The sequence below is a fragment of the Amblyraja radiata genome, chromosome 13, assembly GCF_010909765.2.
Source record: "Amblyraja radiata isolate CabotCenter1 chromosome 13, sAmbRad1.1.pri, whole genome shotgun sequence".
In the NCBI taxonomy this organism is placed as follows: Eukaryota; Metazoa; Chordata; class Chondrichthyes; order Rajiformes; family Rajidae; genus Amblyraja; species Amblyraja radiata.
The window spans coordinates 42,757,084-42,778,348 of NC_045968.1; the positions used below are offsets into that span (position 1 = coordinate 42,757,084).

Here is a 21,265-nt window from a genome sequence, read left to right on the forward strand (position 1 = left end):
TGCATTATTGCTAAATGCAACCTAATTTAATTTGACTGCAGGGATCTTTTAAAAGGCTGTAAAATGCACCAAGTGCAAAACGAATTTGGCTGCATGTGCTTTGTCACGTTCCTGAGATGCAACAAATTGTTGCCAATATTTTTCAACTAAGGAAAAAAATGTGCAGATTTTGTTTCTGAGAGCATCTTCCACTAATGTCAAAGTAAGCAGAAAGAAACCAGAGGAAATGTTCTATTTCGGACCTGAAGTCTGGTTTCAAAATGTTTTTTCAAAATCATTGACGGTTTTGATATTTCAGGTGAAGGCGTTCATTCCAGAAACTCTTTCTTGCAACAACTGGTAAGAATCGATCAAAAGGAATTGGGCAACAATAGATGAAAAATATTGCATGTGGGAAAAGAGTCGTGAGCTGGCTGATTGGTTTGCAGTTGAAGACTAAACTAGGCTGCCTTATATGACAAACTTGAAAGATATTTTTGAATTTTGACAGATTACATGAGATGGGTTTAATCAGACGGTATTATACTTTTGAGTTTAGAAGAATATTGAGACATTCAACATTATTTAAGGGCTTGACTGGATAGATACTAGAATGATGTTTCCCCTTTGGATGGGGTATTTAGGATCAGGGGTCAAAGTCTTAAATAAAAAGGTTAACTATTCAGGAAAGAGATGGGAAGACGATCATTCAGACGGGATTTAGAATTTTTGGATTTCTTTGTCCAAGAGGTCCATGCAGGCTCAGTTTCTGAGTATGATAAGGGCTGAGAGATGGATATTTTGATGTTAAAGGAAAGTTGAGTTAAAGCAAAGAGGAATGATCAGGTTGAATGGTAAACCAAGCCCCAGGGACAGAATTGCATACTCTTTATACTCCTATGTCTTATAGACTTACTAAGTTTGATTAACATGGTAAATAAATAAATAAACTATCAGGGTTGTATTGAGTGATTGGTGATTATTGTTGATATATTGGCAGATAACATGGATAATTGCCACTCTGTGATGAACCAAAATAACAAAGGAGTGAAAGAATAGTAAAATAGCTGTTACAGGTTGTCAGTCAGGATGTTGGAAGGACACTATGTTCTCCTCCAATTTGTGGTCTGACTCGTTTATAAAAAGCCAACACCCAGCTTCTCTGTTTAAGTGAAAGCTCTTGAACACAGTGGCATCCCCTCAGTTTTTTGCTTGCTTACGTGGATAACAGGAGATCCATTCCAAAGTTTGTTTCAGGAGAGTGAGTGACAGTGAGGAATGTATTATTGGAAAGTGGTCGTCATATTCCTTACTGTCAACCTGGGTTAGATCATTTTATTTTTGGCAGCAGCTTTAGACGAAGTCCATCCGAGTTGCTCAATTAAGCTCAAATGACTAAATTATGTTTAAGGCAACTTAAGAGTGTTTGTGCAGAATTTATTTTTTGTTCCACATTTGAGTAGAGGTGAGATGAGACTAAAGCAGATTGTTGATTTTTTTTTTCTCCATTCACGCTGACTCACTCTGGCCACAAGTTAAGAGGAAAAAGAGAGAAGCAGGATCTTACAATGGACTTTTCGGGCTCCTGCCTCAATTAAAAATCTTTGCTTCTGTGCACAGTAATCCATTCAAATGGCGAGTGCACCACGGCTTGCATTATTGCCTGGGTTTATGATTATAATAGTGTCCTGTGAAACTGATAGTAAATATCAGACAGTAGCTCCAAGATTTATAAAAAGCTATAATAATTTAATATTTCTGTGCCCATTTCACTTATTTGCATCCATCTTAAGAATAATCAATTGAAAATTTTAGGGATTTGCAAGTAATTCATACTGTAAGCACTGTAATGTTTTTTTTTTTTTAATGGCTTTAAAACCACAATTTCTCTCAATCTCTCCTATAAGGAGAGTCTGGATAGGCTGGGTCTTTTTTCCCTAGAGCAAAGGAGGCTGAGGGGTAACCTTAGAGAGGAAACTCAAGTACTCAAAACAAAGTGTTTAGGTTGTAATTTCTTCAAGTTTGTGTTTGAAAATGCTTTATAATGTGTGTAATTATTTCAAAATGGAAAGACATTCTTGCCATAGAGGGAGTACAGAGAAGGTTCACCAGACTGATTCCTGGGATGTCAGGACTTTCATATGAAGAAAGACTGGATAGACTCGGTTTGTACTCGCTAGAATTTAGAAGATTGAGGGGGGATCTTATAGAAACGTACAAAATTCTTAAGGGGTTGGACAAACTAGATGCAGGAAGATTGTTCCCGATGTTGGGGAAGTCCAGAACAAGGGATCACAGTTTAAGGATAAGGGGGAAATCTTTTAGGACCGAGATGAGGAAAACATTTTTCACACAGAGAGTGGTGAATTTCTGGAATTCTCTCCCGCAGAAGGTAGTTGAGGCCAGTTCATTGGCTATATTTAAGACGGAGTTAGATGTGGCCCTTGTGGCTAAAGGGATCAGGAGGTATGGAGAGAAGGCAGGTACAGGATACTGAGTTGGATGATCAGCCATGATCGTATTGAATGGCGGTGCAGGCTCGAAGGGCCGAATGGCCTACTCCTACTCCTGCACATATTTTCTATGTTTCTAAAAGCTTCCTTAATTATAGGTGTATTTTCCAATCTTTAGTTCACCTGTTTAAAATATTTATTATTTCTGGTTTGCGGCCTGTGTTTAGATGTGGTGGAACTTGTCCTGCTATGGAGTAGGATTATCCAATGATTATTATGCAGGGTGGAAGGCACCCTGCATCACTAGACAGTAGGGCCTTTTTGACTGATGCACAATGGCATCTGATGTTGGAAAAAATGGAACTCCTTGCCAGGAGCTTCTCTTGAGGTTTACAGTGAGCTGAATTGTTTTAACAACCGAGTACAAGAGTTGGAGACGTCTTATCTTAACTGTACAGGATGTTGGTACGACCACACTTGGGAGTATTGTGCCCAGTTCCGGGTGCCTAATAATAACAAGGATGTTATTAAGCTGAAAAGGATGCTGAAAAGATTCACGAGGATGTTACCTAGACTGTGGGAATTAAATTATAAGGCGAGACTGGACAGGCTGAGGCTTTTTCTCCCTGGAGCATGGGAGGCTGAGGGGTAAGTGTCGAGGGGTATATAAAATCAACAGAGGCAGACATTTTCCAACGGTAACGGAGTCTTAAACTAGATGGGGTAGATTTTAGGTGAGAAGGGAAAAATGTAATGGGACTTGGTGGGGCAATGTTTTTTCCACAGTGGGAGTGGTGGGTGTGTAAAACAGACTGCTAGAGGAAGTAGTAGAGATGGGTAAAATTACAATGTTTGAAAAGTTATTTGAGCAGGAACATGGATAGGAATAGTTTCAAGGGATATGGGCCAAATGCAGGTAAATGAGACTAGCTCTGGTTTAGTTTAGAGATACAGTGCGGAAACAGGCCCTTAGGCCCACTGAGTCCACACCGACCAGCGATCCTTGCACATTAACACTACCCGACACACAATAGGGACAATTTACAATTATACCCAGCCAATTAACCTACAAACCTGTACGTCTTTGGAGTGTGGGAGGAAACCGAAGATCTCGGAGAAAACCCATGTGGTTACGGGGAGAACATGCAAAACCCGTATAGACAGTGCCCGTAGTTGGGATTGAACCCGGGTCTCTAGCGCTATAAGCGTTGTAATGCAGCAACTCTACCGCTGCACCACTGTGCCGCCCCCTAGGCAACTTTAGATGGAATGGACCAAAGGGCCTGTTTCCATGCTGCACACTGACTCTATGGCAACTGACCACGATATGCAGACCATTGTCCTTGGGATTTGGCCACTTCATGGTGATGCTATTGAGTCAGTCTTGGATGTTGTAGTCCATCGCCCAGATTGCATTGAGTCCTTGCTGCGTTCAGTGCTTTCTTCAAGGGTGGTTCAACAGGGAGGAGCACTGAATCATCAGATGTGGGGACTTTATAAGGTAATCGTTAGGAGGTTTCCTTGGCCATGTTTGCTCTGATGCCATGAGATTTGGAATCAATGTGAGGAGTCCACTGTTTACTCCATCCTGCCTGTATACACCCTCTGTTGGAACTGTCCCACCATTGAGTTGCATGTATCTGGCGATTGTAATGGAGGAATCTGGCACATGATCTGCAAGTTATGATCCTGTCAGTACAACTATGACAGGCTGTTGCTTGGTTAAAGCCCTGTCCCATGGTATGAGTTCATTCCAAGAGTTCTCCCGAGTTTGCCCTGATTCTAACTCGGAGATTTACGGTAATGGCCACTCGTCGGTACTCGGGGCTCTCATGGACATTTTTCACCATGTTGAAAAAATCTTCACGAGTCTTCCCGTGCTTACCTGCCGTTAGCTAGTCTTCCCGAGTACCTGCCGTTAACACTAAGAGACGTCCCTGAGCTCCGACGTACCCGCTACGTTCATTCTCTGTGCTTACCACGAGTTTGATTTATTTTATTTTTTTAATCGGGAGAGCTCTTGGAATGAACTCGTACCGTGGGACAGGGCTTTTACTCCCTCGACCTGAAACATCCCCAATCTTTCTATCCAGAGATGCTGCCTGTCCCACTGAGTTACTCAAGCATTTTGTGTTTATCTTTGATATAAACCAGCATCTGCAGTTCTTTCCTACATACTTTACAAGATCAACTGGTTTGAGAGTGACTTTGCCTGGTGGGCTGCCCAGTTTTATCCATTTTGTTTGTTTCATCTTTCTGATTTTAATACAACTGGTAACTGTTTCCATATATCACAAAATAAGTTGCTTAATTTCTGTCTCCTAATGTGTGTACATATGCCACTGTACAACAGAATTCTTAAACATCTCTATTGTTTGAGAAACTTCTCTTTACCCCTCCCTTTTGGCTTCTGCACCCCAACCATTTCTCCATGTAGTCACCTTAATCTTCATTTCATCTTTACCTTGATCTTTGCTTAGGTTTTGAAAGTGGATGCACTTAGTAAGTGCTTTAAGATCAAATGGAAGTTTCCATTGGATAAGTGCCATGGATGTATTCCCTAAATTAGGTAACTAAGACATTTAAAAAACAACTCACCAGAATGTTCTGATATTATTTCACCTTCTTATAATATCCATGTGAGGAAGTAAAACTTGACATGCTCTTGAGAGCCAAACTTGACATGCTCTTGAGAGCCAAAATAGATTTTGACTGATGAGAGGATGGTAACTCTTGGTTAAGAAGGCACAAGGACTCGGCATCGAAATGGATACATTCCAGAATCTTGAAATTGGGAAGGAAATTGCAGAACTATAATTTTCCCGAATGACTAAGAAATTATAATTTTCCCGAATGATCAAAGTATGCCTATTTTGTTGAAAATAGAGATAATCTAAGTCATTACGGGTCAGTTATTTAAATGTAGAGGAAACATTTTAGAGTTTTTCTAATTGGAGATGAAGCTATGAGATTAATCAAGTTAAAGAGAGAATGGGTGCAGTCAGCAAGGACTTTAGAAGTGATGGTGCAGCTTGAGAAAACCCATGCTGTTCTTTGAGGGAGTGAAGAGTGGAACAGCGGCAAATGTATGAACTTTGACCAAGCTCGCAATTGCGATCTCCTTGAGAGTGGGAACAGAATGAGATGGTTGATAACAATCCTGATTTAAGAAGCGAGTAGAAAAATAGGGTGGTAATCCAGTGATTTGACATTAAACCCACAAAGTCCAGTTCTGGGGCTAGTAATTACTGATTTGGTCTTTTAACATTTTGAAATAAGATGCAAGGTGTAATTAAGTCTATGGAAAACTCAAGAAAATTGGAATACTGACAAGGGAGATGGATCCGCTGACTCGTGTCTGATAGAATTAAATTTTAGCACGTAAAATCAACAGGTTTATTTAAGACTAAACACACTGAATGTAGGTAAACGTCACAGAGGGGAGCTGAGGATTTAGGTTTGTGCCACATTAAAAATCTTGCTGATCTGAACACTTTAAAAAAAAACAATGTAACAACATTTTATGGAATGTTAGATTATTAATGACTCCTGACTTCTGTTTAGTTTCTCTTTACCCCAAAAATCCTGTGACCAGTCCCTCATTAGATTTTTCTCTTTACTCTTTTGCACTGTCTTCAGTTCACCACCTTCCACCCCCACTGCTGGGTTTACTTATTTAATTTACAGTTTGAGTACTATTTATCTTGTCAAAAACAAAAGCAGTAGCAGCCAAACATTGTTTGCCAGCCAGTCAGGTGCCATTTTGTCCAACGTGGCTCATTTAGCTGACCACTATTAAACCTTTCACCATTCACTCAGCTTTCTTTGTCAAAAATAGTCTGCTGTCACTGACTCTTGGAAAATGTTAACTACCTTGGTTTCTAAATAAAATAAACTGGATCCCATTTTAGCATCAGTGGCATAATTTTTTAAACTATAATTTATGTGGCTTTTAATTTAGTCTTTCTTCCTGAAGTGGAGGATGTGGCAATACATCAGCCAAAAGATATTTAGTTCTGGGGGAGGATTGATCTATTTGGATATGGTGTTCTCAGCTTGAGCCATTTTCTCTGGGTGCTCCGGTTTCCTCCCACATTCCAAAGATGTGCAGGTTTGGAAGTCAATTGGCTGCTGTAAATCACCCCTAGTATGTAGGTTGTGAAACTTGGATAACATAGAACTAATGTATGGGTTCTCTTCTCTTTAGAGATGCTGCCTGCCCCGCTGAGTTACTCGAGCCTTTTTGTGTCTATATTCGGTTTAAACCAGTATCTGCACTTCCTTTCAACACTAATGTGTGGGTGATCGTTGGTCGGTACAGACTTGGTGGGCCGAAGGGCCTGTTTCCGTGCTGTATATCTAAACTAAGCTAAACCGGAACTGAACTATATTGTATTTCTTCCTTTCCATTCATCATCTTTATTTGATGCTGTACATGTATTTGTATTAAATAAGCATGTTGAAACAGTAAGATGGAGCCCAGGAGAGCTTAGCCTGCCCCACACAGAAACTAGTTTTCCATCGCAAAAAAATTGCAGTAATTTTGTTTGCTTTTGGTGGCACTTTGCTGCCAAATGTACATGGGTCTTAGGAATTTGCAAAGTAAAATTAAAAGTAGACAATTTTGCTCTTTGGTTTGGCAGATCAAAATTTAATATCCTGTTCCTGCTTTCTTCCCATACCCATCAATGCCAAAGGGAGAATAAATGAACTGTCTCTCAAACTTAACAGATCTCTGATTATCTTTGTAGCAAAATTAAAACACTTTCTATTTAGTAGAAGGGTAATACCATTCACTTTTTCTCCTCCTCCTCCTCCCATGCACCCCCCCCCCCCTCCCCAAACCTCTGGTACATTTATTTTTGTTCTGTTAAAATGCCTCTCATAAAAATACAAAGGAAACTATTTAGAAATCAATCAAAGCGTTGAAGGCAACAAAAATGGAAATCTTTAAGTTGGTGAATGAACCTGGGGCTGTTCTTTATACTTTGTGTGATTTTTCTTGTTTTTCTTTCTCCCGTCCCTTTCTTCCAACTTTAGTTTTCCAATTTATCATCTTTTGTTCAACAGTCCAGTTTGATTAATAGCCCCTAGAAGCTTTATTTGGTTGACCTTTCACGGAGGCAAATGTGCTCTTTTAAAATTGCCTGAATGCACGTCACCCAGCTGAGACAACAAACCTGATGGGGGTCAAGAAGTAACCCAGACCTCTGGTGAAACCATTCATCCCTCAGTATTGTGCTGGGACTGGTTAAAGGAGCCCTCCGTTGTTCTTTATTTTCTTGCTTTTTGGATTATGGATTAGAACCTTTCAAGCTGTCTTAATACACTAAAGGCAGATCGCACAAACTCTCCTGTTTTAGTCCGGATTTGATCGTGAAAGATGAAAAAGGTGTGTTTGTGAATGTGTGACGGAGGGAAAGAATCTGAAGGAAAGTTAGCCTTGCTGCACACGTACTTGGGCAGGTCCACAGTTCTAATAGCCTCCTTTTGGCTGAATACCGGTAACTGTGGTCTGTCTGAAAAGTACATTTGTTTACTTGGTGCAAGGAAGAAAATGGACCACTGTCTGGAATTGAAACTCTTCTCAATGGGCCATTTGTAACCAGTTTGATGGTAATGAAAAATCGGTGGATTGCTGCTCTGCAGTTTATCTTTTGAAGATAGTGAAAGAATTTTTATTTAAAATTAAAAAAAAAAAATCTACCTAAAAATAAAAGCTTTTTGATTTATTTTAAATAATTCATGACATTTGAAATTTGCCCTGTTTTTCTTTAGGGCAATTATATCAAATTATTTTGTCTTGAAGTTCCACATATTCATATTGAAGGCTAGATGTGTTTTAGGTTGTAGAAAAGTCTCAGTATAAGGAATAAAAGCTATTGATTAAAAGCTGAAGATGGATATCACCTTACCGTCAAATTCAGCACCAAAGTGTTAAATGTGGTGCATGCCTATACCAAGGAGGTGCTTTATTAGATGTGGCGGAGGGAGAAAAACTACACTACTTAAAAGTTGTGACCACCAACAGTGTGACACATTTCAGAGTAATTTGTGCTGTTTTATTGCAATCCTTGGCCCAAAATAATGTTCAGTGAAGTCTTTTCATGCAGCCTACCCTTCCAAACATTACAACGTGGCTGTTTTAAAAAGCATTCTGGTTGCAAGGTTGAGTTTATCTGAAATGAATGTGACTGTTTATAAAATATACCACACCGTTAAAAATCAGTATATTTGTTAAAGTGTGCGCTGGTATGTAAAATTCAGCATTTTTCTGCAGCAAGATCTTTGCAATCCAAAATATGAAACTTTGCTGAAGAAAAAATATACAGAAAGATCACATAATTGGACCTCCGCATTCTCAGAATAGTCGTATATGGGGATAGTTGGGTATAATTTAAAATTGGAGTTCAATGTTCATACCATTGGGTTGTAAGTTCCCCAGGTGGAATATGAGGTGCTCTTCCTCCAGTCTGAGTGTGGCCTCGCTGGCAATGGAGGAGCCTCAGGATGGAAAAGTTGGTATGGGAAGGGGGTGCTAAAATGGTTCTCAACCAACTTCAAGTAATACATCCTCTCTTTCCTGGGCCCCCCAACCTGGTGCACACCCATTTCTCTCACCCACTAGCCGCCCTGCTTCTTTATACATTCATCTCCCATCCCTTATTTCCCTTGTATACCCCCACTTTCTCCTCATGCTATCCCCTTCTGAGAAAATTTTCACTGGCTTGACATCTCACTCCTCTTCTCCTTATCTGACACCATCATGTCTCCTTTTAATTGCCAGCCTTTGTCACTTACACCACCATCTGCCAGTCATTGCGTCGTACATCATGGAAACAGGTCTTCAGCCCAATTTGTCCACACTGACCAACATGCCCTATCTACACTATTCCCAACTGCATCCCAATTAAAAAAATGAATTTAGTGCCATGGTGGAATTAAAACTCCATTGCACTGAATTATTATTTTATTTTTATAACCACTAGACTACCAAATATTTTGTGTCTACCTTCGATTTAAACCAGGATATGCAGTTCTTTCCTACACATTTTGTCCACTCCACTGCAAAATCTCCTCAAGGTAGGTCTACTTTGAAGAAGTTCTCCTCCTCTCTCTGACGAGAGTTCAGCAACATCCTCCCTCACTGCTCTCCTCACCCTTCCACCTTCCCAGTCCTCCCACCAGTCTTACCGTCTCCAACTACATTCTACCTCTGTCCCACCCACTCTCCTGACATCAGTCTGAAGAAGGGTCTTGATCCAAAAAAAGGTCACTCATTCATTCTCTCCAAAGATGCTGCCTGTCCTGCTGAGTTACTCCAGCATTTTGTGTCTACCATCAATTTAACTGGCATCTGCAGTTCTTTCCTACACATTTGGTCTCCCAGTGTCCTTTGTTATTTTCTATTGCCACCTGCTGAACTTGAGAGACTCGGAGAGTAAAAACAGGTCTTCTGGCCCACGCTGACCAACATGCCCCATCTACACTAGTCCCACCTGCCTGTGCTTGGCACATATGCCTCTAAACATGTCCTATTCGTGCAGCATTCCAAATGTTTATTTGATAGTAAAACCCCCTCACCTGCCCCTATCACTCGCCAGGCTTTATCTTGCCGACACCACATTTTTTTCCAGCTTTCCCCCTCTTCTACAATCAGTCTGAAGAAGGGTAGCGACCTAAAACATTGTCTGTCCACTCCTTCCACAGATGCTGCCTGACCTGCTGAGTTCCTCCAGCACTTTGTGCTTTGCACAAGGTTCCAGCATCTGCAATTCATTGTCTCATCATCATTTAGAAACATAGAAACATAGAAAATAGGTGCAGGAGTAAGCCATTCGGCCCTTCGTGCCTGCACCGCCATTCAATATGATCATGGCTAATCATCCAACTCAGTATCCCGTACCTGCCTTCTCTCCATACCCCCTGATCCCTTTAGCCACAAGGGCCACATCTAACTCCCTCTTACTTTCTAACTTTCTTTTTCTCCCTCTCTTTCCACTCCCACTCTCCACAATGCCACTACTTGGGAATAACATCCCATGTCAGCATCAGAAGAGACTCCTGTCAAGCAAAACGCTGAAGGGCTTCGAGTATGTAATCTCCTTTAATGGCTAGATGAAGCCCCATAAAAAGAAGCAACACCATTTTGGATTTTATGAAGATGGCCATAACTGTACAGTAAAGAGAGTAATGATCAATTAGTTTAGAACATAACACATTCCTTGGGGCGCAATTCAAGTTCTGTGCCAATTTTAGGCACCTAATTATAGAATGAACATTAAAGCATTGAGAAGAAATTGACCAGGGTGAAAGGCAGGAAGTAGGTATAAGGCATGTCTTAAGATACTGGATAATTTCCACTGCATCCATAAAAGCTAATGAGATATTACAGAAGATTTTAAAACTCTGAAGGCACTTTTATGTAGCGAATGGAAAGGGTAGCTGTTTCATCCACCATGTCAATAAATCAATTTAAAATAATAACTGAGAAAATGAGTCGAGCAATATTGAAATTAAAAAAACAAACTGCATCACTGGAAATTTAAATTAATTTGAGTTCATATGAAGGGGCTCAGATGTGAGATGTCAACCTTGTTTCTCTTTCCACTCTTTCCACAGGTCCTGCCTGACCTGCTGAACCGGCAACTGGAGTTGCTGGCTTGCAGAAAAACAAATAATGCTGGAGTAACTCAGCGGATCAGGCAGCATCTCTGGAGAACATGGATAAGATTGGGATCCTTCTTCGGGTTGATTTGGGGGGGGGGGGGGGACAAAACCTTGTGAGTGATAGGTGGATACAAGTGACTGGGGAGGGAGAGTAGGGGGGAGTTGATTAGCAGATAGTTAGACAAAGCCCAGAGATAAAAAGACAAAAAGTGTAAGATAAGGATGGAAGAGGTAGGAATAGTGAAGCCAGAGGAAAGAACATAGGTGGAAGTGTCTTGCCGATGTATGGGTGGCCACGTCGGGAACACCAAATGCAATAGACGAGGTTAGAGGAGGTGACCGTGAACCTCCATCTCGTCCGGGAGGACTGATGTTCACATGTTCAGTCCACGAAGTCCTGCTGGATGTCCCGGTTGTTAACCATTTTAACCTCTTCCCATTCCTATACTGATCTTTTCCTCCTGGGCCTCTCCTCCAATGCAATCCCAATCCTTTACCTTTCACATTGCTCCCACCAAACCCAGTTTTCTGGGCAGATATTTGGACTATGAAGTTCTGTTACAGTGCAATTTAAATTTTCATCACTAATCTGCATTTTATTCCCATGATGGTATCTCTGTTAATGTCAGAGGCCTCTGAAATAATCATGTGTCGTCAAAAAAAGGACCCTCTGAAGAAGAAACACGCATATTTGTAAATGTTTTGTGTTTTGATATGTTTGTGTTTGTAGTCTTACTACATACAGCCCACTTAGGAATCGTCACAGTAATGTAACAGGATTGCATTGTTTTGAGGTGTTGGGAGAAATTGCTTGCTGCAGTGTGTGATGAAGCATTGTGGTAACAGAATTAAAATAAGGAATGCAAAAGCTGTGTTTTGACAATTATAAAAAAAATTTAAAAAAAGGAAAAATACTTTCTCTAGCACAAAACAAAGTTATCAAGCACAAAAGGGCTAGAAATATGAGTATATCAAATTGGCAGGTATAGTTAGAAGGGAATTTTTTTGAAAGAGTTGTGTGGTGAGTTTTTTTTTCCACACAGTGGTGCATGCCTGGAATACAATGCCAGGGGTGGTGGTGGAGTCGGATGCTGACAACTTCATTTATATGTTTGTTCGAACACAACAAACCCTCTAGTTGCATACCTGATCACCTTATACGCTTGCACAAATTACAGATGGTGATGAGTCAGAGTATAGAAGTGAGATCGCCCGACTGACCAAATGGTGCCAGCACAACAACCTGGATCTCAATATCAGCAAAACCAAACAACTGATTGTGGACTTTGGAAGAGGAAAGATGAGGACCCACAAACCTGTTTACATCAATGGGACGATGGTGGAGAGAGTCAAAAACTTCAAATTCCTGGGTGTGCATATTTCCGACGATCTTTCCTGGACCCAGCACACTGATGCAATTATAAAGAAAGCACATCAGCGCCCCTACTTCCTGAGAGGATTACGGAGATTCTGTCAAAGAGGATTCTCTTGAACTTCTACAGGTGCACAGTAGAGAGCATGCTGACTGGTTGCATCGTGGCTTGGTTCTGCAACTTGAACATCCAGGAGCGGAAAAGACGGTAAAGAGTTGTAAACACTGCCCAGTCCATCACCGGCTCTAACCTCTCCACCATCGAAGGGATCTATCGTAGTAGCTGCCTCAAAAGCAGCCAACATCATCAAAAACCCACACCATCTAGGCCACACACTCCTCTCACCACTACCATTGGGAAGAAGGTACAGGAGCCTGGGAACTATAAGATCCAGGTTCAGGAACAGCTTCTTCCATACAGCCATCAGGCTATTAAACACTACAACCTTATAAGCTATGAACTACAATAGACTTATTATTGTACTGTTATTGTTTGTTTGTTTTGAGTTTTTTGTTATTATTTATTATGACTACAAATTCTGTTGTGCTGCAGCAAGTAAGAATTTCATTGTTCTATCTGGGACACATGACAATAAAACGCTCTTGACTTGATAATACAAAAGAAAACGGTGCACATTTACTTTCATATCAAAGAGTAAATGCTTGATTTTGTTGCATCACAAAAATAGAACTGTTTGAATTTATTGACTTGAGCTGCTGATCATGCAATGGAGACAATGCATCTGTGGGATTATCCTGGTCTAGTGTAGGCAGCTGGGGAAATGCACTTAATCCATATAATTTTAATATTCACTGTTATCAGTTAAATCATCATGTTATGTAAATACCTGGCTTTTAAATGCAGCATGGAATTACTGTCTTCTTGCGAGTACATCTCACATATATTTAATTACACAATTACCAAAGATGAGACATAGCAGAAAACCCATTTAAGAGGTGTTCAGACCATTTGCCAATAAAAACACCATGGTGTACAACTCTCTTCCCCTGCAAAACTACTGGTGATGACATTGGTATCATTTATAAACTATCTGCTAGTTAAACAGGGATGTAAACTGGCTTAACCAGCAGAGAAAGGTTTCTCATACAATCATTAGCACTACTTATCCTGTGCTGGCACAAATAAAATGTTGCATTCAGCATGTAAGAAGGAACTGCCGATGCTGGTTTAAACCGAAGATAGACACAAAAAGCTGGGGTAACTCAGCAGGACAGGCAGCATCTCTGGAGAGAAGGAATGGGTGACGTATCGGGTCAAGACCCTTCTTCAGACTGGTTAGGGTTAAGGGCAAGGTTAGTTTACGCGGGCTGTGCGAAGGTGTTCCGTGAAACGATCGCCCAGTCTGCGTTTGGTCTTGCTGATGTATAAGAGTCCACATCCTCAACAACGGATACAGTAGATGAGGTTGAAGGAGGTGCAAGTGAACCTCAGCCTCACCTGAAAGGACTGTCGGGGTCCCTGGACAGTTGAGGGAGGAGGTATAGCGGCAGGAGTTGCATTTTCTGCGGTTGCAGGGGAAGGTACCTGGGGAGGGGGTGGTTTGGGTGGGAAGGGACGAGTTAACCATGGAGTTGCAGAAGGAACGGTCTCTGCAGAAGGCGGAAATGGGTGGAGATGGGAAAATGTGGCTAGTGGTGGGACCCCGTTGGAGGTGGCGGCAATCTTGGAGGATTATGTGTTGTATGCGACGGCTGATGGGGTGGAAGGTAAAGACTAGGGGGACTCTGTCTCTGTTGCGACTAGGGGGAGGGGAGCAAGGGCGGAGTTGCGGGGCACCGAGGAGACACGAATGAGGGCCTCGTCTATGATGGGAGAGGGGAACCCCAGTTCCCTAAAGAATGAGGACATCTCGGATGTTCTAGTATGGAACACCTCATCTTGGGCGCAGATGTGGCGTAGATGGAGGAATTGGGAGTAGGCGATTGAATCTTTGCAGGAAATGGGGTGGGACGAAGTGTAGTCGCGATAGTTGTGGGAGTCAGTGGGTTTATAATAGATGTCCGTCAATAGTCTATTTCTTATGATGGAGACAGATCAAGAAAGGGGAGGGAGGTGTCAGAGATGGTCCAAGTAAATTTGAGTGCAGGATGAAAATTGGTGGTGAAGTTGAAGAAGTCCATGAGTTCTGCATGGGTGCAGGAGTTAGCATTGATGCAGTCATCATTGTAACGGAGATAGACTTCGGGGATAGGGCCAGTGTACACCTGGAACAGGGATTGGTCAACATACCGTACAAAGAGGCAGGCATAACCGGGGCCCATGCGGTTGCCCATAGCTACGACTTGGAGGAAATGGGAGGAGTCGATGGAGAAGTTTTTGAGGGCGAGGACCAGCTCTGCTTGGTGGAGTAGAGTGTTTGTAGAGGGAAATTGGATGGTTCTACGGTCGAGGAAGAAACAAAGGGCTTTAAGGCCTTTCTGGTGAGGGACTGGGGTGTAAAGTGATTGAATAGAGATAGAGTGATTCCACCCCATCAGCCGTCGCATACAACACATAATCCTCCAAGAGTTAGAGAGGAGATTAACGCAATAGAAAGGAAGGACATTAGCTTGGAGGATGTGGAATCAATATGGGTAGAGCTGCAAAACACTAAGGGGCAGAAAATGCTAGTGGGAGTTGTGTACAGGCCACCTAATAGTAGTAGTGGAGTTGGGGATGGCATCAAACAGGAAATTAGAAATGCGTGCAACAAAGGTAAATCAGTTATAATGGGTGACTTCAATCTACATATAGATTGGGTGAATCAAATTGGCAAGGGTGCTGAGGAAGAGGATTTCTTGGAATGTATGAGAGATAGTTTTCTAAACCAACATATAGGGGAACCAACGCGAGAGCAGGCTATTCTAGACTGGGTATTGAGTAATGAGGAAGGGTTAGTTAGCAGTCTTGTTGTGCGTGGCCCCTTGGGCAAGAGTGACCATAATATGGTTGAGTTCTTCATTAAGATGGAGAGTGACATTGTTAATTCAGAAACAAGGGTCCTGAACTTCAAGAAAGGTAACTTTGAGGGTATGAGATGTGATTTGGCCAAGATAGACTGGCAATTGATTCTTAAAGGGTTGTCGGTGGATATGCAATGGAAGGCATTTAAAGACTGCATGGATGAGCTACAACAATTGTTCATCCCAGTTTGGCAAAATTATAAATCAGGGAAGGTAGTGCATCTGTGGATAACAAGGGAAATCAGGGATAGTATCAAAACAAAAGATGAAGCATACAAATTAGCCAGAAAAGGCAGCCTACCAGAGGACTGGGAGAAATTCAGAGTCCAGCAGAGGAGGACAAAGGGCTTAATTAGTAAAGGGAAAATAGATTATGAAAGAAATCTGGCAGGAAACATAAAAACTGACTGCAAAAGTTTTTATAGATATGTGAAGAGAAAAAGATTAGTTAAAACAAATGTAGGTCCCTTGTAGTCAGAAACAGGTGAATTGATCATGGGGAACAAGGACATGGCAGACCAATTGAATAATTACTTTGGTTCTGTCTTCACTAAGGAAGACATAAATAATCTGCCGGAAATAGCAGGGGACCGGGGGTCAAATGAGATGGAGGAACTGAGTGAAATCCAGGTTAGCCGGGAGTTGGTGTTAGGTAAATTGAATGGATTAAAGGCCGATAAATCCCCAGGGCCAGATAGGCTGCATCCCAGAGTACGTAAGGAAGTAGCCCCAGAAATAGTAGATGCATTAGTGATAATTTTTCAAGACTCTAGATTCTGGAGTAGTTCCTGAGGATTGGAGGGTAGCTAATGTAACCCCACTTTTTAAAAAGGGAGGGAGAGAGAAAACGGGTAATTACAGACCAGTTAGTCTAACATCGGTAGTGGGGAAACTGCTAGAACCAGTTATTAAAGATGTGATAGCAGCACATTTGGAAAGTGGTGAAATCATTGGACAAAGTCAGCATGGATTTATGAAAGGTAAATCATGTCTGACGAATCTTACAGAATTTTTCGAGGATGTAACTAGTAGAGTGGATAAGGGAGAACCAGTGGATGTGGTGTATCTGGACTTCCAGAAGGCTTTCGACAAGGTCCCACATAAGAGATTTGTATACAAACTTAAAGCACACGGTATTGGGGGTTCAGTATTGATGTGGATAGAGAACTGGCTGGCAGACAGGAAGCAAAGAGTAGGAGTAAACGGGTCCTTTTCACAATGGCAGGCAGTGACTAGTGGGGTACCCGAAGGCTCAGTGCTGGGACCCCAGCTATTTACAATATATATTAATGATTTGGCCGAGGGAATTGAATGCAACATCTCCAACTTTGCGGATCACACGAAGCTGGGGGGCAGTGTTAGCTGTGAGGAGGATGCTAGGAGGCTGCAAGGTGACTTGGATAGGCTGGGTGAGTGGGCAAATGCATGGCAGATGCAGTATAATGTGGATAAATGTGAGGTTATCCACTTTGGTGGCAAAAACAGGAAAGTAGACTATTATCTGAATGGTGGCCGATTAGGAAAGGGGGAGATGCAACGAGACCTGGGTGTCATGGTATACCAGCCATTGAAAGTAGGCATGCAGGTGCAGCAGGCAGTGAAGAAAGCGAATGGTATGTTAGCATTCATAGCAAAAGGATTTGAGTATAGGAGCAGGGAGGTTCTATTGCAGTTGTACAGGGTCTTGGTGAGACCACACCTGGAGTATTGCGTGCAGTTTTGGTCTCCTAATCTGAGGAAAGACATTCTTGCCATAGAGGAAGTATAGAGAAGGTTCACCAGACTGATTCCTGGGATGTCAGGACTTTCATATGAAGAAAGACTGGATAGACTCGGCTTGTACTCGTTAGAATTTAGAAGATTGAGGGGGGATCTTATAGAAACTTACAAAATTCTTAAGGGGTTGGACAGGCTAGATGCAGGAAGATTGTTCCCGATGTTGGGGAAGTCCAGAACAAGGGGTCACAGTTTAAGGATAAGGGAGAAATCTTTTAGGACCGAGATGAGGAAAACATTTTTCACACAGAGAGTGGTGAATCTCTGCCACAGAAGGTAGTTGAGGCCAGTTAATTGGCTATATTTAAGAGGGAGTTAGATGTGGCCCTTGTGGCTAAAGGGACCAGGGGGTATGGAGAGAAGGCAGGTACAGGATACTGAGTTGGATGATCAGCCATGATCATATTGAATGGGGTGCAGGCTCGAAGGGCCGAATGGCCTACTCCTGCACCTATTTTCTATGTTTCTTTGAATGTCCATAGTGAAGATGAGGGAGTGGGGGCTCGGAAAGTGGAAATCATTAAAGAGACAAAGTGCATGTTAGGTATCTTGGACATGGGTTGGGAGAGATTGGACCGGGGGTGATAGGATGGAGTCGAGGTACATGGAAATAATTTCCATTCTGTAGGTTGGCGGAGAAGGGCTGTGGTTTGTCGTGTCCATGTATTGCAAGAGTTAAAACACCCACTCTGCATGTGCCAAGCTCTCCAGCTGCTTCCTGACAATGACCATATAACCTTTGCCAAGTTACCTGAGGAATAATCATTGATCAGGACACCCGTTACCGTTTCTCAAAATTGAACGGTTTTACATATGATTCGAAAGACCAATTTCCTAACAGGGCAGCACTCCCTAGTCATTAATGGTTGTGTGCTCCAACTTTCTGACTCTTGAGGCAATGATAACTCGCTCTCTTGAAAATAGACACCAGGTGCTGGAGTAACTCAGTTGGTCAGGCAGCATCTATGGAGGAAAAGGATGGGTGACATTACGGGATCCTTTTTTTCTCCAGAGATACCGGCTGACCTGCTGAGTTACTCCAACACTTTCTATCTATCTTTGGTATAAACCAGCATCCTGCAGTTCTTTGTTTCTACATTATCTCTTGAAAAATATCTTTGTGAGCAGTTGGCTGTGCGTGAATTTAAGATGTTGCATCGTGTCGCAAGTGCCTAACATATTACTGCATATAATTGACAACTTTCGCTGTGGATTTATTCAACATTGGAGGTTTTGCAGCACACAGATTAATTACATAACATTTTAAAAGATAATTTTAAGGATACAGCCAATCAAGATGCTGTCTCAACTCTCCAGCGGACCAGCCTCCTTTGTTCTTTATTTTCTCCCTAGATGTTGCCTGACCCACTGAGTTCCTCCAGCAATTTGTGTTGTGCTCAAGATGCCAACATCTGCAGTTCCTTGTGTTCCCATATCAATGTTGTCTATCCCTCCACTCGATCCTCTTTGGATCGTTTACCTTGTCATGGTGAAGAGGCTTGTGTGTCCCCATGATTCCGAGAGCGATGCCGTCGGAAGCACCAGCTTCTGGTAGGTCCACCCTTGTCAGTAAGTTCGAGGATGAGGGTCCAGACTAAGAACGATCCAACCTACAAGACCTCAACGGCGGACAAAGTCGTCTTGAACTCAACGGCTGTGAAGGCGGATGAAGGCTGCAACAGATCTATCGGCGCCAATCGTCTTGGTTCCCTTGCCATTGGAATACGTTGATTGATTTGTGAAGGACCGTGTGCTTCTTGGAGTGCAACATCAAGTACACGTTAAACAAACACACGCACGGGCGTCTTCATTCTGTGAGCATCACCAAACTTCTCAAGACTTTCGGCGATCGGGGAAGGGCGACGGGAGCAGGCCACGTGATGGCTGGAAGCTCCTAGTCAAGAACCGGCACGGAAGCGGTGAATACTTGATTCATTCGCTCAACTTTGGGCAGAAGCAGGAAAGTAGCAGTAGCAGTATTCATGTCTGAGCAGCCCCATTTAGGATCCACTCTGCTCACCTGAACTGGGAAGGGGCTAGAAAAGGTGCCCTAAAAATAGTCTGCTTCGGCTAGTCTTGTCTGGAAAGCCGCATCCAGGTCACCATCATGCGGTCGAAGGTGAAAACAACAGAATGTAGACCATCATCCTCGACCTCGAGGGATAGCCACGACCGACCGATTCCAGATAATGTATTCATTCCTTCCACCACCTCTGACCCAGAAATTGCATCTGGTGAATTTCTAGAGCAATGGGAAACAATAGTGAATATTAGTCGTTCCTATTGTATTTCTCGTTGTTTTATTTGCTTTTCCAACTCTGTATCAGATTAGTCACCTTTTGAATTTCTCAATTTCAGAGAATCTCCTAGTGCTCACGGTAGCTACCAAGGAACCCGATGGCTTCAAACGCTTTATGCAGACTGCTAATCATCTCAACTACACTGTCAAGGTTAGTGAGACTCCACAAGATGAAGAAAGCCATGAAAGTTGAGGGTGAAAATGGGAATATGATAAAGCACAAAGAATATCCAAAAATACTTTGGAATTATAAAAAGAACAAGAGGGTGAAAGAAGTAAGACCTGTTGAGCACTGAAAGGTAACCTGTATGTGGGGAGAATTCTTAATGATTATTTGATGGCTGCCTCAGAAAGGGGGAAGATGATACTGATGTTGTACTTGAGGAGTATGAGTCTGGGATATTGGGTGTTGGAATATGACCATCCTTTTCCAATCCTTCCTGGCAAGAAGAATGGTGCCAGAGCAATAAGCGTTGCTGACATTCTACCAACCCATTGGATTGTAGACTGCCCAGGCTGTTCCTCTAGTTTCCATTTGGCCTCAACCTGGCACTAGAGGAGGCTGAGGACAGACAGGTCTGGGAACAGGAAGGGGAATTAAAATGGATGATGTCTGGGAGATCCAGATGGACAAGTCGTTTAGACTGAGTTGGGTCTCACCTATGTAGAAGAGGCCACATTGAGATACCATATGCAATGGTCATAATAGGTGCAGTTCAATCTCCGTCTTACCTAGAAGGGCTATTTAGGTCCCTGTTTCGTGGTGAGGGAAAAGGCATAGGAACAGATTCTATACGTTCTACATCTGTAGGAGAAAAATGCATGATGATGAGGAGGAGGTATGTGTGAGATGGGATAAGCAAACCGGGGAATCACAGAGCAAGTGGTCCTTGTGGAAAGCGGGGAGGAAAAGATGCGACAGGTAGTGGTGGAATCACGTTTTAGTTGACGGAAATGTCATTGGAATTGTCCAAATGGAGTTGAGGGCAACGAGGAAGTTAACAATAATAATAATAAATTTTATTTATGGGCGCCTTTCAAGAGTCTCAAGGACACCTTACAAAAATTTAGCAGGTAGAGGAAAAACATGTAAGGGGAATGAAATAAATAGTAGAGACATGACTAGTACACAAAGTAAAGACAGAATACAATTCAAAACACAATATGAGGCAATTAATGCACAGATGAAAAGGGAGGGGGACGTGGGGCTAAGGATAGGCAGAGGTGAAGAGATGGGTCTTGAGGCGGGACTGGAAGATGGTGAGGGACACGGAATTGCGGATCAGTTGGGGGAGGGAGTTCCAGAGCCTGGGAGCTGCCATGGAGAAGGCTCTGTCCCCAAAACTGCGGAGGTTGGACTTGTGGATGGAGAGGAGACCGGCTGATGTGGATCTGAGGGACCGTGAGGGTTGGTAGGGGGAGAGGAGGTCAGTGAGATATGGGGGGGCCAGATGGTGGAGGGCTTTGTAGGTGAGGATCAGGATTTTGTAGGTGATCCGGTGGGAGATGGGAAGCCAGTAGAGTTGTTTAAGGACTGGAGTGATGTGATGCCAGGATTTGGTGTGGGTGATGAGTCGGGCGGCTGCGTTCTGGACCAGTTGGAGTCGGTTGATGTAGGTGGAGCTGATGCCAAGGAGAAGTGAGTTGCAATAGTCCAGTCGGGAGGAGATGAAGGCATGGATGAGTCTTTCAGCAGCGGGAGGTGTGAGAGAGGGTCTGAGTTTGGCGATGTTGCGGAGGTGAAAGAAGAAG

General features: G+C 42.6%; 1 protein-coding gene across 2 annotated transcripts in view; it reads left to right on the top strand.

Moving 5' to 3' along the window:
- Nucleotides 1-21,265, top strand: part of plod2 (procollagen-lysine,2-oxoglutarate 5-dioxygenase 2) — a 134,418-nt gene that overhangs the window by 23,446 nt on the left and 89,707 nt on the right. For both annotated transcript variants that reach the window (XM_033031893.1, XM_033031894.1), the window contains exon 2: nt 19,573-19,664. In XM_033031893.1, coding sequence (XP_032887784.1) covers nt 19,573-19,664 — 92 coding nt within the window. The remainder of the gene's footprint in view (nt 1-19,572; nt 19,665-21,265) is intronic.